General features: G+C 43.5%; 1 protein-coding gene across 1 annotated transcript in view; it reads left to right on the top strand.

Annotated features, from left to right (window-relative positions):
* Positions 1–12,061, top strand: part of DONSON (DNA replication fork stabilization factor DONSON) — a 31,339-nt gene that overhangs the window by 2,884 nt on the left and 16,394 nt on the right. Inside the window, exons 2-5 of the mRNA XM_068244508.1 lie at positions 499–570; positions 6,112–6,312; positions 10,056–10,234; positions 11,705–11,883. Of these exons, the coding sequence (XP_068100609.1) occupies positions 499–570; positions 6,112–6,312; positions 10,056–10,234; positions 11,705–11,883 (631 nt within the window). The remainder of the gene's footprint in view (positions 1–498; positions 571–6,111; positions 6,313–10,055; positions 10,235–11,704; positions 11,884–12,061) is intronic.

Raw genomic sequence — 12,061 nt, 5'->3', positions numbered from 1 at the left:
ACATACCAGTGCGTTAGGGGACATCTCCTATTCCCCTCTGTCACAATTTCGCTGCTCCCCGCCGCATTAAAAGTGGTTAAAAACAGTTTTAAAAAGTTTGTTTATAAACAAACAAAATGGCCACCAAAACAGGAAGTAGGTTGATGTAGAGTATGTCCACACATAGAAAATACATCCATACACAAGCAGGCTGTATACAGCCTTCCTTTTGAATCTCAAGAGATCATTTGTGTGTTTCTTTCCCCCCTGAGGGGGGAGTGCATAGCAGAACCACAACACTGAAGAACTTGGCAGCCTTCCAGACACAGGCTGACAAGTCTGACAAGGGAAAGATACATTGATTTATTACAGAGATGGTGATAGTACAAAGTGCTGCAGTAAGCCAGAACACATTAGAATAGCTTTTGGAACTTGTAGGATGATAAAAAACAGGATGCAATTTTTGTTACGGAGTCTCTTTAACAATACTTGCATGTTTTTTCCTGTTTTGTTTTTTAGCATACTTTATTGGAAGATGTACTCTGTGGAGATGGTCTTGAGCCGGAACTTGCTGCATCTACAAAGACAGAGGTAATTATAAAATACCAGTGATCCTTTAAAATTGAGCACTCCTGTCATTGTACTGTAATTGTTGTATCATAAACTGCAAGTACACTTGAGTTACTGTCCACAACATTGAGGCCTACTGAATGTACTCAAAGTGAAGACAACCGTAAGTATAATGGGCACGGTCCTGGCATGTGCTCTTTAGTTAATGCCATTCCCTCTAAATGCAGTGATACATGACGTACCACGATACTTCACAGCTTATGCTGCTGTCATCGCTCATTGACAAATCACTGCGCATGTCTCTATTCATGCTGCCCTACAGTATTTTTAATGCCCCTGTCTGCCCCAGCTCCTCCCCAGTGACATCACAGACCCTGCTCCATCGCTATCACTAGGCTCCGTCCTGCCCTCATACCCTGTCTGCCTTCAGTCTGCCGCTTCATTTTTACTGGGCTTTCCATCATGATAATGTATTAAAATAAAATGGGTATTTAAGTCGCAGGGACGGCGGGGGGTGGATTCTACGATGCTGCTGGAGGGGGGTGGAGGCAGCTAGAGAGATTAAAAATTCAGTGAAGCAGCACTATATGAGGCTTGCGTAGTAATTTGTCGGAGAGATGATGGAGCTTAATCACGTGCTGACGTTTAAGCAGAGCGTGACTAGCAGCATAGAGCAGCACAAGCTGTTATTGCAGGGGCACACTAGTGAAGTATCCCGGACACACTACGACACTACAGTGTTCTCCCCAGAATTTTTTCCCAGCCGGGTGGGACGTGATAAGATAATACAGTGCCGGTGCTTCTCTGTACAACTATGCTTACAGCATAGGAGGAGGTGAGCCGATGAGCACCCGGCTAAAAGAGCCTGGGGAGAACACTGCACTGTTGTGCGGCATTTAGAAGGAGCGACCTCAACTAAAGAGCACACGCTGCAAGAAACGCGTGTTGCGTGCCAGCTAATTTTATCTCCTGCTGCTAGAGCCCGGTAGGTTTACCGCACTTGGATGAATCTAGCCCAATATGACTTCCTCAAAAAAAATGAATAAACTTCTGAATTGGAAAAATGCACTTGCTCATAGATGTGGAAACATCTGGTAGTGATTACAATAGGTTATTAGCAGATTAGATGGAATTATACTCTGGTACTTGCAGCAGGCACTGCAATGGTAGGAGAGGTCCTTCTTCAAACAGATGTTATGTTCCTTTGACACAAATGGAAGTGGGGAGAGCAGCAGACTTTGGTGGTTCATGGGAAGTCGGTGGAGAGAGACATACCTGTAGCATGCATTATGGAATTGAGAAGAGTGGCAGACTCCTGTGGCTGCATCAAAGATCCCCCTGGCTGGGAGCAGCAGTATGGCCCAGTGCACACCAAAAACCTCTAGCAGAATTGCAAACCGCTAGAGGTTTTTGAAGCAGACTATAGAGCGATTCTAGGCATGTGTAGAGACGTTTTCTAAACATGCCTAGTGTTGTTGTTTTTTTTTGGGGGGGGCGTTTTTGTGTAGCTGATTACAAATATTGTTACAGTAAAAGCTGTTACTGAACAGCTTCTGTAACAAAAACACCTGGAAAACCACTCTGATCTAGCGTTTTTTTTTTTTTAGAGCGGTTTTCCACTTTCCTATAATTTAACTTTGAAGCAGAAACGCCTCAGAAATTTAAAAAAAAATGCTGCAGCCCACGAGTTTGCATTTGTGGTGAAAACGAACCGCTCTGGTGTGCACCATCCCATTCACTTTCATTAGCCAAGCGGTTTTTTTTTTTTTTTTTTCTTTTTTTTCCCTGCAAGCGTTTTAAAAACAACGCTTCAGAACCGCTCTGGTGTGCACCAGCCCTAAGATGTGGGCAGAAAGTAGCAGGCAATACAGTTTTTTTTTAAAGAATCCACGACACTAATAAGTGGGGAAAGTTGCTCACTCCAGCGGCTGAACAGGAGTTTCAGAAGTGCTGAGTGAGAAGCGAAACTGAAAGCAGGAGACTTTGGATAGTGGACCAAAAGTCAAAGCAGGCCATATGCAAATTGGACTAATATACTTTGCCATTTAAAAAAATGGGGAAGTTTATACTTGACTTTATTGTAGGTATAAACAATATATAGGCTTATGTTAGTATATTTGGTACAGCCTGTTACCGTATATACTCGGATATAAGTCGACTTCGTGTATAAGTCGACCCCACTATTTGACCCTCTTAAGCTGGAATTTTTTAATAACTCAAGTATAAGTCTATCTAGCAAAGTTAATGGCTGCACAGTAGACTTGAAGCCTTGCACAAGACATAATGAAAACATAGAGAAATGCAAACTGTATGTATTAAGAGAGTTTAGCCTGTCTAATCCCTACTCATCTGTGTCTAATAACAAGTTGTAATTTGATCTCTTCTCTGTGTCACCTGACAAGGCAGATAAACTCATTTGAAAGCACAGGATGTTAACAATATGCCTGCTTCCATGAAAGCAGGAAGTAGACACACTACAGCTGATACAAATTCTGCAATTCATCTGCAAACAAAAGGCATTTTTCTTTTAAAGGATATCATGCTATTGCATATCTTTTAGAGCAGAGAGAAAGATCTGAGATCAGGTCTGCTTTAAACAATAAACCCTTCCCAGAGCCCCAGCAGCCAGCATCTCTCTATCCCTCCCCACAGTGCTAAATCACCTGCAACACACTGAAAATCCCCCCTCCCTCCCAGCACAACTCTGTAATGTTATGCGCTGGGAAGGCAGCTTCTTTCTGTCCCCTTCCCCGCAATGCTAAACTATTTTGTGCTTCCATCCTCTCTCCCCCCCCTCTGTGCGATCACAGTGAGCACTGCAGCAGAAGCCAACACTTACAGTTCGATTGCCAGCGCTGAATCCTCTATACACTCTCCATTCATGCCGCTCTCTGTCCAATAGTACAGCTCCGGTTCCTGATGTCATGTGACTTCATGTGTCATGTGACATCGGGAGTCGCGCTGTACTATTGGACAGAGAGCGGAAAGGAGGGAGTATAGAGGATACCGCACTGTCAATGAAGCTTTATCGCCGGTGTCCTGTCATGAAAAGCTGCTTGCATCAGGGATAGGCAGGTCAGGACAGTGATCGGTGGCTGGAACAGAAGGATTTTTAGAGCAGCTTCTACTCCCGCAGCGGTTGTAGGAGCCGCTCTAAATCCCTCCGTTCCAGCCACCGATCACTGTCCTCACCTGCCTATCCCTGATGCAAGCAGCATTTCATGACAGGACACCGGCGATTTAATCTCCGCCCCCCGCCATTCTCATCATTGTCCCATGCCCATCTAATTGCTGCTCCTCCCTGAAGTGTCAGCACATACAGCGAGTGCCAGGGAGAGAGCTGTATTATTCATTTTAATGGGGAAAAGTGAGCGGCTCCTACCCCGGCAGCCGCCGGAGCATCACATGCTCAGCGGGGACCAGCATTCTCAGCTGCCGCCTGAGAGAATAAGTAATGAGCGGGGGTTAGTCCATTCTCCTGCTTGCAGGGGGGCACAGCATTGTGGCATCTAGGAATCATAGAGCAGGGGGATAAAATCCGCTTGGCTGGCAGCACTAGTGGGATCATACTGCAGCAGATGCAGAGCAGAGGGGTCAATTGATACTCAGCTACAAGTCAGAAATTTAGGTCTGACACGAGTATAAGTCGACCCCCCTACTTTACAAAAGTAGATCAGACCTAAATTTCTCGACTTATAGCCGAGTATATACGGTAATTGTTTAGATGTTCTATAAATGGATTAGGATCAGCTGAAGGTTAAACGTCTGTCACCCAAACACGTAGCCAGTCATGCTGCCAGCTTGCTGTGTTGCTGCATAAATGGCTCTATTCACAAAACTTATCATACATGACTTCTTTATCACCTAATTAAAGATAACCTTTCAGCACATTTACAAGCAAAATAATCACTCAAAGTAAGTTGTTCCTGATTGACTTCATTTCAATATTACTTTTGTTACCTTAATTATATATTTTTGCTCTTTAGTAGCTTAAAATGCAACATAAATAAGGTGAAAACAGGTGAAAAAGCTTTGTGAATCATGTCCAATATCAGATTTACTCATTTGCTCTGGCCTGAAGCAACGCAGAATCCATGTGAGGAATAGTCAGCTGGCTTCTCCCTAAAGCATCTGACTGGTGTCTGAGCCTTTGCTGAGATCTGCTGATGATGGCAATCATGACACCCAGAGAAGCATACCTCTTCAGCATTCTGCTGTCATTCCACTTCCAATCATAGGTACTCTGAAGGGTTTGGTAGTGGTCTTTTCCATATGCTCTGTGGCTATGAGTACAGAGGTTGCTGCAGACATCTTCTAAAATAAGGTTATCCGTTTGTTTGTCACCACCAGTCTCTGCTGTGTACTTGAATATGTGGCTTTGGATTTCCTAGGGGGCTCAGTGTTCTCCCCAGAATTGTGTACCAGCTGTGGAATGCAGGGCAGGCGCAACTCTGCTTACAGCATATGAGGATGAGGGGAGCCAATGACAGCCAGGTGGTCACAAAAATTAGCCGTTTGGAGCACCCGGCTAAAAGAGCTTAGGGAGAACACTGCGTCTCATCAGAGACCTGTGACACCCTGCAGGGATGAGGAATATACATTCTTCTCCCCCAGAATCGGTGGCCTGGAATAAGTATGCAGGCCAGATGTTCTGACGTTTATAATCTGCATACTTGCAGAAGGTCAGGGACTCCATGTATTGAAGCCAGGAAGGGCTTGTTACCAACTGAATAAAGCAAAGTCACAACCCCCCCCCCCCCCCCCCGCCCCCCAGTATAGTAGAAGGAAAGGCTCTGGATGCTCTGGCTTACCCGATCCTCATCAAGCCCTCCATATTCTGCCGAGATCCTCTTTGCAGTTGCACACCCCTCCATGTACGAACGCAGGCGCCAGTAGGGTTTGTGCCTGCATAACGCAGGACATACTTTGCACCTGCGCAGTTTGGCCATGCTCATACGCGGAGGGGAGCGTGGCTGAAAGCGCCATATATGACATTGTCTAAAATTTTCAGAGTCCCAGCACAGGAACAGCGGGACGTAAGATGATGGGGAAGCCTCTGGACTATCTAAAGCAGCGGTGTCGAACGCAAAAATAAGTGGGCCCAAATTGTACACTGGGACCAAGTCGTGGGCCAACCTCAATATCTACTGGCCACCTTCCTCCATTATAAAGTTCCCTGGTCTCTAATGGCCCCCCACCCTGCCCTATACAGTTCCCTGGTGTATAGTGCTTTCCCCTACCTTCCCTGGTGTTCTTGGGCTTCACCTCCATTATAGCTTCCCTGATGGCATAGAGTGGGCTAAACCATAATGCAAAGTGGGGAAGCCACTTGAGGGTCAGATTTGGCACATGAGCCGGAGTTTGACATGTATTATCTAAAGGGTTCCTTCTGGTGTTTTTAAAAAAAAAAAAATTTTTTTTTTTTTAAGTTCCGGTAAGCCTCTTTTTTTTTTTTTTTTTTGTTATACAATATTTACATTCATTTAGCCTTGTTTTATTGCACCTATTTTTGCATGCAAATGAGTGATGCCATATTGACTGTACTCTCCCTCTATCTCCCAGTCGCCAGAGAAGCCTCTTGCACCCAGTGAGCCTGCAAAGTGCTCGCTCACCTACCCAGCAGACTGGAGTCTTAAGACCCGTCTTTTGTTCACCTCCCCTCAGCAGTTTTCTTGGACAGACCAGCTAAAAGCCCAGGAAGAAGCCCAGGGCCTGATTCTACATTGTCGGGCCACTCCTGTCAGCCTACCTGCAATCATACCGGTAAACAGTTTTCGGGGTTTCTTTTTCTTGTCTTTACATAGCATTAGGTTATTTTCTACAACTAGCTAAACCCTTGCATTCTAAAACATGTATGTTGTTAAGTGTGTTGTGCCTAAATGTTTACATTAAAAAGCAATAGTTGGTCTAGTTTTGTTGTTCGGGTGCACTTTTATGAATCTAGAAATCATGGAAATATGAGTGGGCTCTTAAAGAACACCATCACTTTCTTCACCAAATTAAAGGGAACCTAAACTGAGACTGATATGGATTGTTCCTTTTAAAATTATACCAGTTGCCTGACTCTCCTGATGATCCTGTGTCTCTAATACTTTTAGCCACAGCCCCTCAACAAGCATGCAGATCAGGTGCTCTGACTAAAGTCAGACTGGATTAGCTGCATGCTAGTTTCAGGTCTGTGATTCAGCCACTACTGTGGCCAGAGATCAGCAGGACTGCCAGGCAACTGGTATTGTTTAAAAGAGAACATCCATATCCCTCTCAGTTTAGGTTCCCAAACTAACGGCCACTCCAATTGTACTTGTATTTAGTTTGAAACATATTGTATGGCTCACACGGAATTACACTTTAAAAATATGTGGCGTTTTCTGACCCCTGCTCTAGCATGTAAACTGCATTCTCTAGGGCATGAATATTCCAGAGAAAAGCACTTTACAATTGTTTCGTTGTCAAATTCCTTGTATTGGGGCATCTTGAAGTTCAAACCTCCTAAAGATATGTCAGTCCACTCTCTTGCAAAGTCTTTTTACTATTTTATTGTACTGTGCAGGGCTGTGGAGTTGGTACAAAAATAATCTTACTCCGACTCTGATACCGAGTTTGATACTTCTGATTCCCCTAATTTGCATATTACAATCTTGTTTGAGATTATGTAAGCTCTGTATTCAATGTAACAAACAAACAGTGCAGGATATCTACCTTAAAAATTGTATCTCTGTCTCGCCTATCAAAATTCTATGTATATTCCAAAAACTATAGGGAGCCTGAGCGTAGCAAAGTATTACAATTTTATTAATTAATGCCTATTAACTCTTAAATAACAATGATTACACCATAAAATCAATTAAAAATCTCATATCTATGACTTTAGCAGGCAACAGGATGCCAGGGCTATACTAAAGACTAATAGTCTTATAATAATAGCATATCTTCAATCACGTGGGTGGTGACATCATCCCGCCGGTTCTCGAAGATATGCTATTATTATAAGACTATTAGTCTTTAGTATAGCCCTGGCATCCTGTTGCCTGCTGAAGTCATAGATATGAGATTTTTAATTGATTTTATGGTGTAATCATTGTTGTTGTTTAAGCATTAATGGGCATTAATTAATAAAATTGTAATACTTTGCTACGCTCAGGCTCTCTGCATTCAATGTGCACAACATTCAGGGCCAGTGCACACCAAAAAGCACTAGCATAAAAGCAAAAGCTTGGCGCATTTTGAAGTAAAACAGTTTTTAAAGTGATTCTAGGCATATGCCTAGCGATTTTCTAAGCTTGCCTAGCGATTTTTGGAGCGTTTTGGTGTAGCGTTTTTTATATTTTGTTACAGTAGAGCTGTACTTGAACAGCTTCTGTAACAAAAATGCTTGGAAAATCGCTCTGTTGTGGTGTTTTTCAGAGCGATTTTCCACTTTCTTATACTTAACATTGAGGCTGAATTGCCTCAGAAATCAGCAAAAATGCTGCAGGACCCGCGTTTGGGGAAAAAAATGCAAATACTTAAAGACTACCTGCAGCCAAAAAAAGGTTTGAATGGCAATACAGATATGCAGTCTAGGCACTTTATACAGTTAAATAAACATATAAAGTTTACATCTCGTATAACATAGTGGATAGAATAGACTCACATGTGTGTCTGCTGCAGCACCGCCATCTTGCTTCTCACGCTGAAGCCAGGGACAGTACACCTCTCAGCTTTGTGCCTCCCCTCCAGCATTTGTCCTCCCCTCCAGTCTTCTGCCCTCCCCTTCATGTAAATGTGCCTGGGAAATCCCGTGCAGATAGGAAGGACTGATGACGTCATCCTCCTGCAGCCGTCTCTAAATCCTCTGTCTCTCCCCGATGTGCAGCCAGTAGCCTCTCTCCCTGTTTCAGCCTGTCTCTCCCCGCTATGCAGCAGCTTCAGCTTGGGTTCCTGGTCTCTGCCGCTCCTCCGTGTCTCTCGCTCGTGAGGTGATGCAGGTGTTTACCATGCGTCATCTCGCGAGACTTTGCCAATGAAGCCGGACTCAATAGCTGGGATTGCCAGTGACATCAGCAATCCCAAAATGCTGTGCGCGCTGGCCAGGAGAAATCGCCAGGGGCGAAATTGAGACAGGGGCGTGGCTTCAGGGCTAATGAATAGAATTCATTACCTTGCAGAAAGAATTAGTATTTATTTTTATCATAGATCTATATATTTTTATCACTGATGTTATTTTATGACAAGTCGTTTTTAAGCTTTTGATTCTCTTTAAAGAGAATCTGTACTCTAATATTCTTACAATAAAAAGCATACCATTCTATTCATTATTTTCTCCTGTGCCCCTCTGTGCTGTTTCTGCCACTCTCTGCTGCAATCCTGGCTTGTAATTAACAGTTTTAGGCAGTGTTTACAAACAAACTAACCAGCTTCTAATAGGCTCAGCTAAGCATAGTGTGTGAGTCATTCAGAGTATGCAAGGGGCCTGCAGAGGGTGTGTATCGCTTCTACCAATCACAAGCAGCCCTGCACATTCCACACAATCAAGCTTTAGCCCGACAAACAGGACAGAGGAAAGATACATTGATTTATTACAGAGACAGTGCAGTTAGGAAAGACTGCAGTAAGCCAGAGCAGATTAGAACAGGCATAGGAACTTAAAGGATAGAAGAACTAAGGCTGAAAAATTTGTTACACAGTCTCTTTAAGGGAATCGCTTTTTAAAGCGCTAGCATTTTAAAAAAAAAACGCTCAGAAAAGCTCTTGGTGTACCAGTCCTCTCAGTGGATTCACAACAGCTCTGCAGGTAATGCATATGTATAGTACTACTGTAAAACATTTGTAGTCATCAGCCCTAAACTTAATAACATATAAAATTGATTTCATGAGCATTTGGAGTTTGAAAATCATGTAGAACTGGTACAGGAGCTGACAATAGTTACATGTGTTAACAAATGCACAAATTACAGTGCAAATAAAATTACTTTTCTGTAATGTTCTAAAATTATATGAGGGCTGACCAGCAACTGGGGTTCTTTCCGAGACTTGAACCCAGACCTCAGCTCTTGCAAACCAGCACCTATTCAGTAAGGAGATGTTGGGCTAGACTCCCTAACACTGCTACTGCCTACTGAGCGCACCCTAGTGGCTGCAGCTGTTGTGGTTTTGAGTCCGCCAGGATTCAATATACAGTAAATGTTATTTGCTTTGCCTGTCAAACTATGTGCAACGTGTTCGTGTTGCAACAGACCATATTATCGCATCACAAGGTAGATGCAAAGATATTTATATGGGGCTATCCTATGGATTGTGGTGCTGGCTGGTTCTGTCGGGATAAAGCACTGCATGCTTTACACCGTAATATGCCCATTTACAGTGGCACTCCTTAACACTGGATGCAACTTTCTGGATATGTTGTAAGTTACACAATGTAATTTTCACAGTGTGAAAGGCTGCCTTAGGCTTAGAGAGGACCACGGCAGTTGAACCTAGTAAACAGAATTCTGTATGAATGACCGGTTTTGTATCTCGTTTTGTAGGAGCCAAAGCAGTGCACTGAGCTCCGATGTGCTTTCCAGCAATCACTAGTGTACTGGCTTCATCCCTCCCTTCCCTGGCTACCTCTTTTCCCCAGAATCGGTGCAGATCGCAAAATGACTGGAAAGAGCAGCCCCTGGTCTCAGGATGAATCTCTGCAGCAGGTCTTAATGAGTGAATGGTACAGCACCTTTTTATGTTCTAATGGTTCATTAATCTGTCAGCAATGGATGAACTGTACTTGTGCGGTATTGTAGCATCACTTTTTTTTTTTTTTTTTTTTTTGTAAGGGGGGGGGGGGGGTGTTACAGAAGAATAGGGCAAAGAAAAGGTGAAATCGTACATAGCAAAAATGATGTATTCTAAGCTCCCCTCTATTTTAGTAATATGCACTTAATTATAAATGATTGCATTTAGCTTGCAGCTTGTCCAAGTGGCTAGTCCAGCTGCTGCCTGTATAAAATGGTATTATGGTGACTTGTCATTCACCGTGAAAGAGTTTTTTAAAATGGAGGGAGAATACAAAAAAAATATATATGCTCAAGAATGCACTGTGCATTACTGGTGGCATTACTCATGTGACTACCTACTCAGTATGTAAAATGTTGCATTGTATTTTGTTTTGGCCTGGAATTCTGCTTTTGATGGTTGTAGACCAGGCTTTCTCAAACAGGGTTCCTTGGCATTTTCCCCCATCAGGGGGGGGGGGGGGGGGGAGTATAATAGAGCACATTATAGTAAGGGATACTGTAAAAAGAAGCACTAAATTGGGGGGCAGAATAATAATAATATTAAGTACATTAATAAAAAACACTGTGATAAGGAGACAGTATAATGAGTGGCAGTGTAATGGGCTACAGCTAAACATACTTCTAAAGACCAAGCCTCATGCAAAGGGGTTCCTCAAGATCAAAACATTGTTTGCAGAGATTCCTTGAGATCCTAAAGCTATTTGCAGGGTTCCTCCAGGGTAAAAAGGTTGAGAAAGGCTGTTGTAGACTATATAGTTCTGTACCTTTTACACTGTAAGAACAGGGCTCTCCTCACTATTGTTTCTTGTAATGGCTGTGTATGGTTAGACACTTGTTTGTTAAAGTTAATGGGAGTCGATGTAAAAAAAATTAAACCAGATACTTACCTTTGGAGAGGGAAGGTTCCGGGTCCTATAGAGCCTTCTCTCTCCTCTTCCGCTCCCAGTTGCAGCGATGGCTACCCCGTAGCAGCATTCAACCAATTTGGTCAGATACTGCTCTCCACCGCCGAAAGCAGCTTTGGGAGCCTGAGTGCTCCCAAAGACGGGCCACTCCATACTGCGCACATGCGAGTGCCATCGCTCGCGCATGTGCAGTATGGAGCCGCTTGTCTTCGGGAGGACTCTGCTTCCGAAGACTTCCAAAGTCCCCTGCAGTGGGGGATTCAAATGGGACAGCCAGAGCTCAACGGAGGGGACCAGGAGAGGAGTGGGTAGGCTCAACAGGGTCCAGATCCTTCCTCCCCTTAGAGAAGTATCTGTTTATTATCTAATATTTCACAAAATTGTGTGTGTTCCACTTTAGACAAATGTTTATACTGTAGCTAATAAGATGTTACAGTTCACAAAGACACAAGTCCATAAAGCAAGTAACCCTGTTTTCCCCCTTGTTCTTTGTAGGGCTCTTAGCTTTACGTCTTTGTACAATTTGCTGAAAGCGAAGCTGTGTCCATACTTCTATGTCTGTACGTATCAGTTCACGGTGCTCTTCAGGGCAGCTGGTATTGCAGGAAGTGATGTCATTACAGCAGTCATGTCTCCTACCACTCGAGGCTTAAGAGAGGCAATGAAAAACGACGGTAAGGACACAAATCGGTCTTATGCATACTTGTGGAAAGCCTTTTGCAGGCCTTCTACAATAATCGGTGGATATGACGCTTGCCTGGCTCTTTGTAACAATAAACACCCAACGAATAACAATGTTGCTGCAAGATCAAATGGAGTGCAAAGAAGGGGGTGGGGGGATAGTTAGTTAGT

Source organism: Hyperolius riggenbachi, chromosome 7 (assembly GCF_040937935.1).
Source record: "Hyperolius riggenbachi isolate aHypRig1 chromosome 7, aHypRig1.pri, whole genome shotgun sequence".
Classification (NCBI taxonomy): Eukaryota; Metazoa; Chordata; class Amphibia; order Anura; family Hyperoliidae; genus Hyperolius; species Hyperolius riggenbachi.
This window is presented reverse-complemented; position numbering and strand designations above follow the sequence as displayed.